Source organism: Vanellus vanellus (genome assembly GCF_965231255.1).
Source record: "Vanellus vanellus genome assembly, chromosome: 3".
NCBI classification, from domain to species: Eukaryota; Metazoa; Chordata; class Aves; order Charadriiformes; family Charadriidae; genus Vanellus; species Vanellus vanellus.
Window position 1 is genome coordinate 13,345,390 of NC_138907.1, and position 16,978 is coordinate 13,362,367.

Genomic DNA, 16,978 nt, shown 5'->3' on the forward strand with positions numbered 1-16,978 from the left:
AGGGTTTTCTAGTCTGCGGGTCCGGCAGTAAAGGCCCCACTGAGGAGACAAGGGCCACTCTCCCTCCCCTTAGCATTCCCTTTTGGCGCCTATCCCCCCCTTCCGGGCGCCTCACCCAATCCTGAGGCAGCATGCGACGTCGCCATGGAGAAGAAGGCGGGACTCGCCGACTCTCATGGACCCACCCTCCCATCGCTTCGGCTTGTACTGCTTTATTGCGCAGGCGCGGTCGGCCCCCCGCCGGCTCTGCCATTGGTCGCATGAGCCGCCCGCCCGCCAATGGTAGAGCCGGCGGGGGGGCGGTCGCGCTTGCGCACTGGTCAACGCCGCGGCGGAGGGCGCACGAGCGGAGGCAGCTATGGAGGAGGGCCGGAGGCTTGGCTCGCGCATTTGTGAGGGGGATTGCGCCGTCCTGAAGCGGGACGACGTCTTTAAAGCGGTACCCGTGCTGCGGAGAAGGTGAGGGGCTTTCGATCCCGCTTGTCGTTTTTTCCCCCTTTTCTCGGTGGAGGTTTGCGCTTGTTCCCTCCCTCCCTCGCTCTCTCGCTCTTTCGCTCCTGAGGCGGCTTCAACGGTCGTCGTCTGAGGAAAGGGCGCGGGGGATGTCCCAGTGTGGCTGGTGGGACCCGCAGCTTTCTTGCTGTGCCGGTCACAAATAACGGCCTCGCTAGGCCGATGCAGCAGGCAGGGTGAAAGATTTTAATGCTGCCTCGGTTCCTATGACGAAAAAAAAACCCAATCCCAAACCCGGAAGATGTCCTGGCTGCGTTTCTTGTAAGACTTTGGAAGATGTTTTAGATGGTTTTGTCTTATCGTTGTCGAACTCGTGCGGGTTAAAGAGGAGAAAATGTGTAGCAGCCTGAAAAGCATATCTTCGTCATACTGATAGAATCATAGAATGGTTTGGGTTGGAAGGGACCTTAAAGACCATCTGGTTCCAACCCTCTGCCGTGGGCTTGGACACCTCCTACCAGACGAGGTTGCTCCAAGCCCCGTCCAACCTGGCCTTGAACACCTTCAGGGATGGGGCAGCCACAGCTCTTCTGGGCAATCTGGGATAGGGGCTCACCACCCTTGGAATAAAGAATTTCTTCCTGATATCTAAATCTCCCCTTTTTTAGTTTGAAACTGTTCCCCCTCGTTCTATGGCTCGACTCCCTGATTGAGAGTCCCTCCCCAGCTTTCCTGTAGCTCCTTTAGGGACTGGAAGGGGCTCTAAGGTCTCCGTGTAGCCTTCTCTTCTCCAGGCTGAACACCCCCAACTCTCTCAGCCTGTCATGTCTCGCTGTGGTGTTTAATTTCTGCGAGATGCAGCATTGCCTTGTTAATAATAGGGATTGGCTTCAGTGTTCTCATTGGCACTAAGACTGTAGGAAGATGCTAACTGTCAATTCTGGAGAGTTACTGCTTTGGAGAGGATGCTATGAAAGGTCTGCTGTTTCTCTTTCCTAGGCCAACTGGCATAGCAAGAAGCACCTGCAGCCCAGCAGGACACATAATCAGTGGACACATCCTGGGCTCTTCCCCTTGCAGCAGACAATTTTATAGACCAGTCTATAGAAGTCAGTATTGAGTAATGTGGCCAGACATCTGATTCAGTAGCGTGGAGATTTAAAGGTACTATGCTCAAATGAGACTGGTTTAAAAACAGCATAGCTCAGAGCTAGGAATTTTGGAGTACTGGTTACTGACAGCCTTAATGTTCACCAGTAGAATCTGGCACCGAAATCAGGTAGTTACTATGTTAGTTTGCAGAGCAACTGCCAAGATCTGTTCGTTAGGTCCCTCTTCAGTTTTTATTTAAAACCCCTGTCATAAAAGAAGGAATAAAAAGTCAGAGTAATTATTGCCACAGGAAATTAAATAATTTTTGCATTAATTTTTCCTTTTCTATAATTTGATGAGGGTAAGGACACTCCAAGAACATGTGACAATACCTGTGGTTGGATAATCTGTTTATCAAAATTATCTGTTTATCAAAATTATCTGTTTATCAAAATTATCTGTTTATCAAAATTATATGTTTATCAAAATTATATGTTTATCAAAATTATATGTTTATCAAAATTATATGTTTATCAAAATTATATGTTTATCAAAATTATATGTTTATCAAAATGTCAACAAAATGAATTTTGAGTGCGTGCACATAAATGACCAAAAAGAATTTAGATAGATAAAGATTAAAGTCTTTTATAATCTTTTACTAGTCTTTTGAAATCTGGCTTGGGAGACTTTATGTGAACAAGTATGATGCCGTTAAATTTTTGTTATGAAGAGGGTTTGGTAATGTCTCTGACAACTTTTTGTTCTTATGCTTTATTTAAATTCTGTATTGTACTTGGGGATACAGATAATACCATATGTAAAATATATGCATGAATTCAGTCAGCAGAAAACTGGAAATAAGTCAACCTTTTTGCTTAGCTTCAGAATTAGTGACGAGTATAACCAGCATGATAAGAGCTCATGTTGGTAAGTTTTGATTCATGTGTGAGTGTGGCATAGACACTGGTACCTGTTTCATGTGACAAGATCAGTATTTCTTTGGTCAGCAAGGAAACCTTTGTAGGTCAGCCTGAAAGTGAAAGGCTTTGTGGGGTCCTTTTTTGTGTGAAGAAGGAAAAATGCAAACCTCCCTTAGTGCAATCAAAATGAAAGGGATAATAAAATGCCCCCTATTTTTTTTTTTATTAAACATTGCTAGGATTACATGACACTTTCTGCTGCTGTCTGTTTTTTCATAGTGTTTTGGCAAAAGTTATTTCAAAGGAGCTCTGCAAAATACAGGTTAACGCTCATCTTTTGGCACTAGTCTGCATGACCCAGCCTAGATTTAATATACTTTAGATCAATTTGGTTCCTTGCCTTGTTCTGACAGTCTCTGTCAAAAATACTACTATATAATTCAAGTGCTGTAGCCTTGTTTTATGTGCCATTTTAGAATTCTTCTGAACTGGGAAAAAAAAAAATCTTACTGTATGCTCACTTTATTTGTTCTTTTCCTAATCAGTTTCAGTTTAATGCAGTTTGTGGTTAATTTAGCTTTTTATGCCTTTCCTGTTTTTTTTCCAAGGATATAGATAAAAATGGCTTATATGAAGCTATAGTTTAGTTTCAACTATTCTGGGTTTCAGACCTGGTAAAAATAATGCTTTTAATATCATTAACTTCTTTGTAATTTCAGAAAAATTATTTTTGAGAAGCAGTGGTTCTATCTGGATAATGCCATCGGACATACTTATGGAACTACATTTGAAGTAACCAGTGGTGGAAACCTCCAGCCAAAGCAAGAGGTGGAAGAGACTGCCACAGGTATTACAGAGGATCCACTGGTGTTTGGAAAAACGAGTTCCAATTTCTTTCTTTGTTAATACCAAAGATGATGGAAAAGCTTTCTATTAATCATTTGTTAACTTAACGTTACTTACATTCTTTCTGTCATAAAAGTGCATGGTTTTGTCTCAATCTGCTGTTTCACTAGTCCTGTAACAAATAAGCTTTTTAATATGGGAGAAAATTTGAACCTTAGTTTGGGTGAATATATATACTAAGGTGTATTTTACATATTACATTTCATTGATTGCTTAGGCAATACTTTGCAAAGCCATGAAGCATGTGGGTTTAATTCTGAGAAGTCTTTCTGTGAAACTAAACTCGTATGTTTCTCCAACTTAAAGATATTTAGAGCTAGATTTTACAAATCTATATCCTTTTCCTTTAGAAACAAAAGAAGCAGGTACAGATAATCGTAACATAGTTGACGATGGAAAGTCTCAAAAACTGACTCATGATGACATAAAGGCTTTGAAGGACAAGGGTATTAAAGGACAGGTAAAAATAAGGTTTTGGTGTCATTTCTGTGCTACCTTGATGGTTATATTTTAGCTTATGAAAGAGGCTATTCTTTTTATCGGTGCATAGGCTTCAGTGCTTCTTCTTTGTTCTTCTGCCCAAGTCATGTTTTTCCTAAAAATCTGTTTTTACAAAAACGCAAAGGCTGTTTTCAGAGAAAACTTCATGTAAGGTTGGCAACTTTGTCGATAGAGAGCAAAGTCTGAATTTTTACGGCATCAGAAGTCATAACAGACAAAAAGAAATATTAAAACTATTATGGAAATACAGCTTCCGTAATCACCTTTTAGTTTTGTTTATAATGTTCAAAATATTATTTCTATATTAGACGTATTAAAATTGTGCAATAATTCAACTACCAAAGGTGTAGGAAAGGATAATGGATAAACATCAGGGTATTAACAAACAACACTATGTAACAAACATACTATGGGTGTGCCTCTAGGCAGTACCTACCAAACACATGTGCTGCCTGTGTTTTATCTGCACATCAAAAGCTAAGAATATTCTCAAGGCATAGTTCTGTTCTGTTAGAAAAGGGATTGGAATTTACCCCACACTTTGTCAAAAAGAAGTGAGACTATCTTAAATGTTAATAAACCATTGCAGCTAGTTCTGTTCTGCACGTGTTACCAGGCAAAATTCTCTCTCATCTTTGGTTTACCCTTTCTAATAAGAATAAGAAATTGCTCATGCTTACATCAAGTTCATCTCCTCTTTGCATCCTGCTGTTTGCTGCTGCTCTCCAGAGCAGCTGTTCTGCTTTTGCCTGCTTAATCACGGATGGGTCCAAGGAGTTGAGAATGGTATTTCTTCTCTTTGCGCGGTTGTGCTGCTTGTGGTGTTATCTCTTTGAGAAGAATGTAGTAATCAGTCTGATAGCTTTGACATTTTCTGTTCATTCTCATTATCCATGGAAGAAGATCACTGGCTTTTCTGTATGTCCTCCGCATGTCTGTGCCATATATCTATCATACTGTTATTTTAGGTTATTAAAATATCCTGCTTTGTTAACTCTGGCATCTGAACTGTAGTTGAATATTCATTTTAGATTGTGTTGTATTAGCAGCAGTAGATACTATTCTTCCATAAATGTCTGGTAAAATCTGAATTCATGTTTGTGAATGGCGTGTCTTTGTGATGCAGGCTCAGGATCCTTCCCAGGTCCTAAGGGATAGATGTTAGGATGCAGACATGAAATGGCATGTACTCCCAGGGGGTTGCAGCTTCCCTTTGGCTTGTTTTGGTTGCCCTACTGAGATATTCCCCAGCTTCCTCACTGTAATTTTAACTGAAAAAACAACCCCAAAACAAACAGCCCAGGCACTGCATTTGACTTGGTTTTTTTTCCAAGAATAAAGCAAAAAAAGAAAGATACACTGTTTCACACTATTAATAGTATATTTACAGTGTTTGAAGTAAGAAATGATGGCATGAAAAATAGCAATAGAAAGCGAGAATTACTTGCACCACTGTATTTTTGAGCAGGTTCTTAAAGCACAATGGGAGATGCAGTGTCCACGTTGAAAATACTCCTGTCATTCCCCCCCACCAAACTCCCGTGAGGCCAGGCTATTGCTCTTCCTACACGTTTAATAGAAACTTACAATTTTAGCAGTTAAAATACTTTGATCACAACAACCAAAATAGCATCGTGCAGCATTTGGTCTTGTATTGCAGGCACGGAGACAAACCCTGAGCAATGAAAGCTTTTTTTCTGTTGGAGGTCTTAATGATCCCTCCAGCCGGAACCTGAAAGTATGAGGAAGAAGAGTTGGATTGGCAAAGGGAAGAGATTAGAACAAGGAGACCAGGAAACAAAAACTGGAATTCAGGGAAAACCTGAGAGCTGGAGAAGGAAGACGTCGGGGGAGTGTTGTAGGAAATAGTAAAATACTAAAGGGTTTGACATCGTGCAAGGAGCTGGTATGGGAGTGTAGCACAATTTGGGAGGCAGATGAAAGTAAGTGGGGTAAAGGAGATGTCTTGATAAGTAGCCAGAGTACAGGGGAAGAACTAGCACAAGATGGGGGGGGGGGAAAATACCCTCAGAGATAGAGAGGCTGAAGGCAGACAAGAGACCCAAAGTGGGAGTTGGATTGAAGTAATTATTATGTATGACATCAGGTTCCTTTTTGTTTTGTTTTTGTAAAGTAATTTTTGCCTGTATAGCTGCAGACAGGACTGAGGGTACTGTCATGCAATCCAGTTCCTGTGGGGAACATTAGACTGACAGAATATATGTCAGTTGTTCCATAATAACTGCCAATAAATATAACTCTGTCTCATTCTAAATACAGCATAATTAAAAGTAGCTAATCACTTAGAGAAAGCAGGGTAGTCTCATTCACATTCAGCAGAGGATAAGATTATGTAAGTAGTGAGGCTGCACAGTAGTGACTTGCTGATGCTGAAAGCAGCAATCCTGCTTTTTCTTCATTTCTGGCCATATGAGTCTGCCCTCTCTCATGAGCTAGTTCTGGCACCTACCAGACTGCTTCCCCACAAAACACCCTGTTTCCAGCATCTGCATTTTCAGTTTTGTCGTTTTCATGCTGGCATTAATGTAGTTAAAGAACACCTAGAGACAAAAGTATATGATTAAATTCCTGCAGGTAGTCCAGGTAGTGCCTCACTTTTCATGTTATTTAGTAACAATTTACTTTGCCGTTAATGTCAGTAGAAGTTAGTGTTATACATGCCTCTACTGGAAAGAAATATTTTCAGTGTTGGTTTAAAGAAATACTATATATGAAATGAATCATAAATAAATACCAGCTGTAATAAAAATAAATTGTCTTTTCCAAGGAAATAGTTCAGCAGTTAATAGAGAACAGTACAACATTCAGAGACAAAACAGAATTTGCTCAAGATAAATACATAAAGAAGAAGAAAAAAAAGTAAGTGAATTTTAAAATGTGGAAAATACTTATTAGTTCTGTAATTTGCTGAGCTTGAAATAATTCTATTACTATGTGTTTCTTACAGATATGAGGCAGTTATTACAATTGTGAAACCATCCACTCGCATTCTTTCAACAATGTATTATGCAAGGGAACCTGGGAAAATTAAGTAAGTTTTAATTTTGTTCCTTTTTTCAAATTTTAACAGAGAGATATTTTAATATTTTTCAAAATACTTGTATTATACCAGAGTAATGCTCATCACATTTCTTTTTTTTTTCCCATTAATGGAAAGATTGTAAATTAATGAAAAATGATGTGATCTAGAAGGTGAATCAATATGCTCTTGCAGTGAAAACTCTCATATGCAGCATCAGCTTTTACCTTTTTCCTACCACCACTGTGTTGCTTATCACCTACATAGACAGAGGCTCTTTGCATTTTCAGAGGCATCTCCTACTTGGTTTTGGTCAGTGGCACATTGACTCTGTTTTCTGGCTCAGTAATCAAAATAACAAGATGCCTACCAGAAGCAGGAATTTTTGTCTTCAGTGTGTTAGGGATTCAAAATATTTTTTCAGTCAGAAGTCTTCAGAATTTAAAAACATGTGGTTAACACTGAGGGGTGGGAGTTGGGGGGCAATGATGCCAGAGATCTAGCTGTGTTTGATTTTCACTTACTTAAATTGAATGATACGTCATTACAGATGTTGTTTAAGATGGACTGATCTATTTCTATAAGTAGGAAAAGTAGATCTAAGATGCTAGAATTTAAAACACTCCAATTTATGTTATTTAAGGCTTCTCAAACCTTTTTCCTTCCTCTTTCCCCCATCTCCTTCACTTGGATTTATTTATCTATTAAGATTAGTTGTCATTTCCTCATCCATCACTGAGTCTCATCAGTCCGTAGAGTCAGGTTTTGACCCAGGATTGCAGGTGGTGTGTGCTACTGCAAGCCAGATGAAAATCACTGAAGATATATTACTGGATTAGGAAATGCATTCAAATACCATTTGTTCTTTACAAAACTGACATGTTGGAGGAAACAACAAAAATCTGAAAAGAAGTTTAAAAAATACTTTGTCTGACAGGCATAGCATAAGATGTACGCACTTTATTAAGTGCACCCTACTTCATATCAGACTTTTGCTATTTTCTTTGTAGACCTACTATGCAGTATTTCTAACACTAAAGAAACTAATTTGATATTTCTTAAAAACCCCTTTCTTCTAGCCACTTGCGATATGACACCCTGGCTCAGATGTTGACTTTAGGAAACATCCGTGCTGGCAACAAGATGATTGTAATGGAAACGTGCGCCGGCCTGGTGCTGGGCGCGGTGATGGAGCGCATGGCAGGTAATGAACGCAGTAGCTTTAGTCATGTAGAGACTGAGGCCTTACTTTAAACTTAAGAAATACACATCTCTGTGATACTTCTAAAAGTCAGTACTCCAAAATACTTTCCCAGTTTTTAAAATCTATTTTTACCATCTCCAGTCCTCAAAAAGATACTTTTATTTCCGTTGGAGAAAGTTGTATTTTGCGTATTTCAGTTGGATTTATTTTTCACTATGTAAAAAAAAATGTGAAATTTAAAGTTGATATCACTGTATATAGATCTATTTTAGTTTCTGCTTTAGCATAATGATGTTGTGTTCAGAAAAGGCTGTAAGGAGCCTCTGTGCAGAAAAGTGAATGGCAGAAAACAGGGATAACGCTGGAATTCAGACAGCCTGCAGCACTGAAAATGCTTCATTCCTCTTGTTCACTGCGCCAGAGATTTAACATCTGCAAAATGTGTATTTTAAAAGCAGTATATGACATTTTCTTAAGCGTATTTGAGGAGAAGTTTGATTTGTTTTTTATTTCTTAAACTCAGGTAATTAATTTCATCATAAATCAGTCAAAGACAGTAAACACAGATGACAATTATACTCTAGACACCTGGAAAGGTAGGAGGTGCAATGTAATGCTGTGCACCCAGATGTGCTCTCTGTTGGCTGAGAAGCATGCAGGCATTTGGTTTTGTTTCAGAAACTTTTGGCCATAGGGATACTTTCTGAAGTGAATTAAATAAGATGCAATTTCAATATAACTACTGAAAGGTTCTTTTTAGTATGTTTAAACATCTGACATCTCTTCCTTTAGACTCTGGATGTTGAAGAAATTCTTTGCCTATTAATGCTGTTTAAGTTAGCTTTTATTTTTTATCAAAACCACTCTGTAGTTACAAGTAATAAATACTGTAAAAAAAAAAAAAAAAAAGTCTTTTGAATTCTTAATTAAACTAGCTTTTCTAACAATGTGTCACTGCTTATATGTTCTGTGCTAATCCTAAATATGTTTCCTACATGCGTAATCTCCTGAGTTACCTTGTCCTTCTGAGTTGCAGTAACTGTTCTCCTTCCAATAAAGATTTTCTACCTTGCGGCATACTTTAGCAGCCTGCTAAATTTGATGAAGGTTAGAGTAAGAGCAGGCAATATACTTACCTGTTCTTAAACCTATGCTTCCCAGAAATCCTGGCTTTCCAATGTGTTTTTTACTCTTTTGCTTCCATAGGCTATGGATCCATTATTCAGATGTATCCAGGAGGGGGACCTGTTAGAGCTGCTACCAGTTGTTTTGGATTTCCGAAACATTTTTTCAATAATCTTCATGAATTTCCTCTCAGCAAAGTGGAGAGTCTCCTCTCAGGGACATTTTCTACAGAGAGTCTGCCTTCAGACCCTGAAGATAACACACTAGTGGAAGAAGAAAACAATGGACTGACTGATGAAAAGCAGACTTCCCTACAGGAAACGGAAGAGGAATCTGCTCCTGAAACAGCTATGGAGATCAACCAAACAGAAGAGCAAGACACAATGGACATTAATGCTGAAGATGTAGAATTTAAAGCGAACAAAGAAAAAGAGAATAAAGACAACGTAAGAATATTTATCGTGGCTATTCAAGTTTTACAATGTCTATCTACTTAAAATTCTGCTGTCTGAAATAGAGCTTATTCAGGTGTTAAAATGGAATTCTGGAAGTTGTCTTTTGTCTTACCTTAAGCCATCTAAGATGCAAAAAATGAAAATTCATCCATGCTATAGTGATCCAGTATATAATTACCAGTTAAAGTGCAAATTATTTGTTTTGTTGTTCAAAGGTTCGGGAAAAGCAAAGAAAACAATGGGAGAGAAGGAAAAAGCTAATAGAAACTGCTGCTTTGTTGAGAGAGAAGAATGCTGATGGGTGAGTTTGTTTGTAGCAGAAAGGTCTTCTGTTTGAAAACACACCTACAGAAAATCATTGCCTTCAAAACAAATAAAAGCTCTGTTTTAAAGAGACCCTATTTTTTTTTTTCTTAATATTTACAAGCAAGCAGTCAACCCAGATGTATCTTCATTCTTGTTTGGGTCATACCTGGTTGAGATTTTTTCTGTTATTTAAATGGTTTGAAATTTCATGATCTAAAAGACACAATTTCCTGACTAGCTATAAGTAAACATTTTTTTTTTTTTTTTTTTTTTTAATATCTGTGCTATCCAAAGAGAAACAGAATCCAGGTAGAATTTAATGCAAAATGACTGCTGATAAAAATCACAGGATTCCAATTGGCAAAGTAGAACCTGAGGTTTTAAGTTTGTTAAATTGGAACTAAGTTGTTTGGTTTGGGGGTGTATTTGTTTGGTAGTTTTGTTTTTAGAAACTAGTTTCTTTTTTACACATAACTATTTCTTTTTTACACATAACTTCATTTTACTTGCTTTAGCCAGGTTTAATTCTTCCCAAGGAACAATTTAACATGAAGATTTAATATCAGAAGTTTAAAATAAATACGATAAACATATTCCTAGAAATTCAGCCCTACAGTAGTGTAAGAGCACTTGGTGGTTGTGACTTTTCATTATGTTCTTAGCAAATGCTGAAGTTATTTGAGTTAATCAAGTAACATTGATTTAGTTAATTTAATAATGTTCATATTCATTTTTTCCTCCTAAGAATATTGGGTCACTGGGAATAAAGCTGTTCTGCTTAGATAAATTTCAATACACATTTATTGGTTATATTTAAATGCTTGTGTGTAATTTTTGGTTTTGTTATTATGAAATGTTTTCACTTAAGCTCATTTATATTTTAGTATATCTCATCTAACAAACTGAAGTGGTAGAATTAGCCTTTTCTGTAAAGGTGCGGGAACGGGTCATTCTGGGTTCTCCAAAGCAATAAAACGGTATGGGAGGTTTGTAAAAGCACTGTGTGTCCATTTGGCAGCAGCAGCAGCACCGCTGGTGATGCATGCCGGTGGATGACCAGTAAGCCGCCTAAACAGTGGTAGTGTTTTGTTACGGTTTTACTGCTGTCTCCTGCACCCATCATAATTAATGTATACACGGTCTGGGAAAGTGTAAATTAATAATTGACTTTACTTGCTTCTTCTTGTGGTGTGAAATAGTATTATTCTGTTGTTGATGAAGTTTGAGTTCAAGGAAGCCTATTTAGTATTTGTCTCTTGTTCATTTGTTTTCAGTCACTTGTATACCTCTTTTGCCCTTTGTAATGCATGCAAGCTAGAACAAATTATATGCTTGAAGGGGTGGGTGAGCTCTTGCTCTAGGAAGTCTTCAGCACGATGGGGGGAAGAGAAGTTTATGGTTGCCTGAAGGCACTGTCCCAGATGGCTCAGTCAGGATCACCTTTCTTTAGTCATCTGCCTTTTTATAGCCCACCATTTGTTGAGATCAAGAACCACGGGGTACATACACTGCTTAGCCAGGAAAATTTGGCATGGAATAAAGAGATGCTTCATGCTAACGATTTGGCCCGTGAGTAGAAGCAGGCAGAGACGTTAGGATTTTGTTATTTTGCAAGAGAGAAATGGAGAAAGGATAGGTAAAAGCTGTAAATATTTAACAATATTTACCACTTAAATCAGAAGATATGATTTTAATAAAATTTATGTCTTCTGTGCTGTTACGTGGTAACACGGTTCTTCTAATAGACCCGTTTGTTCAATTCCATTTAGGAGAGTTGAAGTCTGTCATAGGTTTTTGAGGCAGAAAAAGAAAGGGATTTGGTATTCTTCAAAAGACGACTTCAAGACTATTAAATTTTTCTGATATGAAGAAAGTGGAAATCAGTTCATAGACACTCCGTGTGGTCAGAATTTGACCACGCACCCTCTCTATGCCCTTCCCTGCCCTTCCTCTACCTCCTCCTTCTCCCCTCTCACCCGTTACATTAATTTTGCGACTGGTCAGACCACCTGCTGGCAGCAATATGTGCTGCCATATGAGAGGACAGAGTTTGATTTTTCGCAGTCTCTCTCATCCCTCGCTTACCTTCCTAGTGTCTTAGCAGATGTCCTGGCAGCATTGGTGCAGCACTCCAAGCCTTCCAAGGCATGGGCTGGAGTCTGTTTTCTTTATGGTCCACTTGATTAATTAATGAACAAAAATGTTTTGAAATTTGGAATTAGGGTTAAATAAGGCCGTGGTTAGCAGAAAACCAAAATGGAAACAACTGTAAAAGAATTGTCTCACCTCTATTGTGTTTAGAAAATTGAATGTCCGTTTTTACCTCCCTTTTGTTGGGTAAGTGTGATGGTATCTCCAGTGCTGTAAATTCCCCTGGAGAACAAATGTTAATTAATTGATGGTTCTTTTCATATAGTAACTGTATATTAGAGAAGTAGTTTAATTAGCCCGTTCTTTCTGCACAACTACAACTTATTAACTAATTGAATCTTAACCATTTCTTGCAGTACAGTTTAGCAGTGATGTTTTTGATGAAAAACTCTAGATATCTATAGAGAATCTTAAGCATTTGTAAATATGAGTTGTGATATTAAAATGAGGATGAAGAATAAAATATGAAGCCTTTAAGTTGGCAAGGAAACAATTTATTTTAAAAAGATTTCTAGTCATGCCCACTAAGGGATTGTTTTTTCTTTAAATAATAACTTCTTAATATAAAAATGTATTTTATGATGATTACCCAGTTTGGGTAATCATGACTGAGGTTACATTCTATGCAACAATTAGCAGTCACAAAATTTAAATATTTGGCCAATGGTCTTAGAGTAGGGAAAGCAGCATGCAAATTCCTGGGCTGTAAGAATTATTGTGGAGCTCAGCACAGCTGAAATGAATGCTTCTGCAATGCGTTTAATGTACTGCACTTCAGGGAATGAGTGTTTTATCCTCTTAATTATGCAAGTAGGAAGTCGTGATTTGTTTTTATATTTGGGGAGTTGTTAGAGCCATGAAAACATGCTGATTGGCAACATTGAAACTATAATTGATTGCTGTGCTAAGTAGGAGAAAAAGAAAATGTCACTCGATGAATAGGTTTTCAAAGCCAAAAAACTAATACGCATGAAATTTCTTTTGCAGCTTAATTGTAGCCAGCAAGTTTCATCCCACTGCTTTATTGCTCGCTTTATTGGAATTTGTTGCTCCTTCAAGACCTTTTGTTGTCTACTGCCAGTATAAAGAGGTAAATCAAGTATGTTAGTTAGCTGTTAAGTTCAAGTTTGAGACTGTTCTGCTGTATAACCTACAATATTTGGGTTTTTTAAGCCATTATTAGAATGTTACACGAAGCTGAGGGAAAGAGGCGGCGTTATTAACCTAAAGTTGTCTGAAACCTGGCTACGAAACTACCAGGTAAGGATTACAGTAAGTCATTTTCCAAACTGCATGAATACTGGGGAGCAAAATACTCTCTAAAATGTGGGGTTTGGTCTGACTGAAACCATGTACAAGCTCGCATATTTGTTTTACCTGAGAGCAGGTATTCTGAAGAGTTTTAATGCTTCACTGCACCAATTGCAAATGGAAATACTTCATTTTCTTCTTACAAAGCATTTTATTTAAACATTTGCTGAAGTATTTGTAGCACACTGACAGCTGTAATAGTTGTGCTGCCGTAGTGACTAGCCTATAAAGTGAGGGATAGGCTGATGTTGTGCAAGAGAGATGTGGCAAAGTATTTATTCATTTCCAGTTGGTTTGATAGCTGAAAAAAAATTGTAATGTTAAGAATGGTGGCGACTTATAAAGTCAGTGTCTTCAAATAACATGTTTCCTGGAATTAAAGTAACAAGAACTTTCCAGTCTGGGAAGTGAACAATGAAAACAAGATGAGGGGGGAAAACGCCTCCATGGGGAAAAATGTCAGTTTGACTAAATTTGTTTGAACAAGATGTTTGCAAACATGGAGTATACTAGTGACTATGAAGAAGCAGAAGCGCATGTGACTTCTAAGCAGCTCACCACCTCTGAGGAGGTTGTTGCATTTTACTGACTTTCTCCTTGCCCATAGGCTCCTGAAGTCCATAAGGAATTATTATTTAGCGGATGACTTAATTCATGGGTGGCCACGATTACTGACTATTGATCAGAAAACCAAATTGGGAATGATTAGGAGATCGATAGATAAAGAAGTTCACACGAGTTAGGCTTGGTTAGGCTGTGGTTTCTGGCAAAGTACACCTGTTTTGAACGCATTAATGAGACGTTAATGTATCCCAAACCTTGACTTTATAATTTTGCTGGAAGTGCCATGAAGTAATCAGTAAGGCAGTAGCCTGTATTCTTAGGTATTTCTATAACTGGTTTGTGGTGTGCAGATACTTTGTCCTTTAAAGATAAATACCCTTTCAAAAAGGCTGTTTGCTGTGGTGGCTGGGGGAAAAAATTACATCTTATACTGTAAGCTTAAATTATACAATTTGATGTGCACATATAGAGCGAGTTTTTACAGATGCTTGTTTTTTTGTTTGTTTTGGGTTTTGTTTTTTTAAAGGTCTTACCAGATCGAAGCCATCCAAAACTGACAATGAGCGGAGGTGGAGGGTACCTTTTATCTGGTATAACTGTTGTCTTGGATAAGGGCAAATCTGATTCCAGTAATTTAGAAGCACTGAAGATGGAAGAGCCGTCATCTAAAAGATGCAAAGTTCAAGACTTTCACTGTTAACATTTGAAGAATGGATTTGTGTTTTTAGATCTCGGGAGTTTTCCCTTTAGTAAAATAACAAGTATGCTTTCTGTGCTCCTTACAGCACAGAAATGGTACCTGTCATACACCTGTCAGCAAAAAGCAGCAGAACTGCGTGGTAGGGAGGATTGTCTCACTCTTTACCAGTTTACATCATCAGAATGAGAAAAAGAACCCTTGGAAGCAAACATCATACTGAAAACACAGTAACTTCAAAAGGAAGAAAAGATAAAGCATCAGTAAAGGCATGCTGTTGGTTTGTTGCCAAAAGTGGGTAGGATGAAGTAGTTTTGGTGGTGTGTTTTGTTTTTTGTTTTTTTAAAAGCTGAGTCCAAGTCAACCCATCTAACTTAGCTGCCCCTTTTCCCAGAATGGCATCGGGATAAAACATTCTGCGTAGTGATTAGTTCCCCCTTTGGACACTGAACCCGGCTGTGGTTGGTAATTTAAGAAAGTAGAATGAACAACAAAACTCATACGCTTTTCTTTCCAAAGGAACAATAAAAAGAGAATACAAATACCAGAACTTTACAGCATGAGCCTGTGTTTTCCTGAAATAAATACAGAAGAGAAAGTGCATGTACGTAAATTAAAATACCAAATATTTAAATGGAATGTCTCTATTAGTACTGCTTGTCATTTTCCTGAGAGTTGTTATATGTTTTTATTTTAAGATACGACTATTTTGAAAGCCCCTGTATGTATATATATTTATTCTACTGTTTTACCTTTCACAGTGTGTAGCTTTTCTTATTTTTTTTTTTTTAATTTTGCATTTGCCTTTTCAATTAAACTGCAGGATGTTTTTCCTAATGACATTTATTTTCATTTTCTTACTTTTTTCTCTCTTTTTGGAAATAAAAAGGTCTAGCAAGGGCTTTAGGAGGAGAATATCCTCGCTGGCTGTGCCCCATTGAAGCCCCAGTGGGAGCTTTCAGCTTAGACGGGATCTTGTACAGCCAGCAGGACTTGGTTCCTATTCTGGAATTTCCTCGTCAGTGGGAATCTGGAGCCTCGGGATCAAGTAATCAGCCTTCATAAAGCTGTAAAATACTGTATACTGATAAGAGCAATGCTCTTTCAGGACACCATTATCTCAAAACTAACTAAAACAAAAGAGGGGTTGTATTTTGTGTAAAGAAGTGGTTAAAGATTTCCCTTAGGTGGACATGTACAGTACATCTTCAGGTTTTTGTCTACCCTGTTCCGTTTTTTGTAAACTTCCCATCTTCTTTTGTTTTCTATTTTTAGGAGAGCTTTTCTTTCCTTCTTTTACTTACATGGAAAACCCATAAATGGAGAGATTGTAGGTTTCACCATCTCCTCTGTATTCCAGCAACCGTGTGGATGTCACCTTTCCATACAGTGTGGTACAAATCACAGGTAGGGAACAGAAATGTGATGTGCGGTTTTTACTTAAGTTTTCTAAAATTTCTGGATTTCTCAATTTTTTTCAAGAATTAGTGGGGGAAGAGGAGGGTAAGGAAGAGAAGTTCTTCCTTTACTATGTGTCCGCATGTGCATACTGGAGGTAAACTGGGACTTTGAAAGCTGCCAACACCCAGTATGTGATGAAATTCTGAGACACCCAGCTTAGAAAAATGGATAGGAGCCTGGAAGCTAGGGAAAAGCAAGAAAGTGATAAAATCAGTGTAAACCAAGAGATTAATATAAAAAACCCCTATCTTTTGCCTTAGCTTTCTTACCTGTAAAGCAGTCATAGGCACTTCTCTACCACTTCCGTTGACCTGGTAGGTTCACGGCTATCAGATTTATAGCACTACAAAGGTGTAAAAATGTACACAGTGAAAGTTAAGTTAAGCAACCAATGCACATTTTAAATCCTACCTATCTTATATAATGGGCTAAAATTACAACCTGAGAAAAAAAGATCTATTTTATTTGTATAATAAAAAGATCAGTTTTGAGAAATAATCAGTATTTTAACACCTGCAAAAATACTTTAGATGAAAGCCTGTCTCCTGCAGTCCTTGCCCCAGCTTGGAATCTGCCCAGTGAGGGTGAGGAAGGAGATCCAGGTGCTTTTCACACCTCTTAATACACCAATACTTGTTTTAAATTGTACCACTGTGCTTCAATGCCAAAAGCATGCCACCTGCCTTTAAATAAAGTGGCTGGAGCACCTCTCCTATGAGGAGAGGTTGAAAGAGTTGGGGCTGTTCAGCCTGCAGAAGAGAAGGCTCTGAGGAGATCTTATTGTGGCCT

The 16,978-nt window shown here is 38.2% G+C and overlaps 1 protein-coding gene across 3 annotated transcripts; it reads left to right on the top strand.

Annotated features, from left to right (window-relative positions):
- The first annotated feature begins 343 nt into the window (after nucleotides 1–343).
- On the top strand, nucleotides 344–16,086 carry TRMT6 (tRNA methyltransferase 6 non-catalytic subunit). 3 transcript variants are annotated; one of them, XR_014269044.1, is made up of 12 exons: nucleotides 344–459; nucleotides 3,188–3,315; nucleotides 3,725–3,834; nucleotides 6,664–6,755; nucleotides 6,844–6,927; nucleotides 7,995–8,119; nucleotides 9,326–9,690; nucleotides 9,915–10,000; nucleotides 13,144–13,246; nucleotides 13,330–13,416; nucleotides 14,558–15,332; nucleotides 16,004–16,086. XR_014269044.1 is itself a non-coding variant. In XM_082481865.1 (11 exons), exons 1-11 carry the CDS (start codon nucleotides 359–361, stop codon nucleotides 14,729–14,731), a joined length of 1,455 nt encoding a protein of 484 aa, XP_082337991.1. In that variant the 5' UTR covers nucleotides 344–358; the 3' UTR covers nucleotides 14,732–15,615. The 3 variants fall into 3 exon arrangements, 1 of the variants encoding a protein (XP_082337991.1); XR_014269045.1 differs by lacking the exon at nucleotides 16,004–16,086 and having other exon boundaries at nucleotides 14,558–15,022; nucleotides 15,248–15,615; XM_082481865.1 differs by lacking the exon at nucleotides 16,004–16,086 and having other exon boundaries at nucleotides 14,558–15,615.
- The last annotated feature ends 892 nt before the right edge of the window (nucleotides 16,087–16,978 follow it).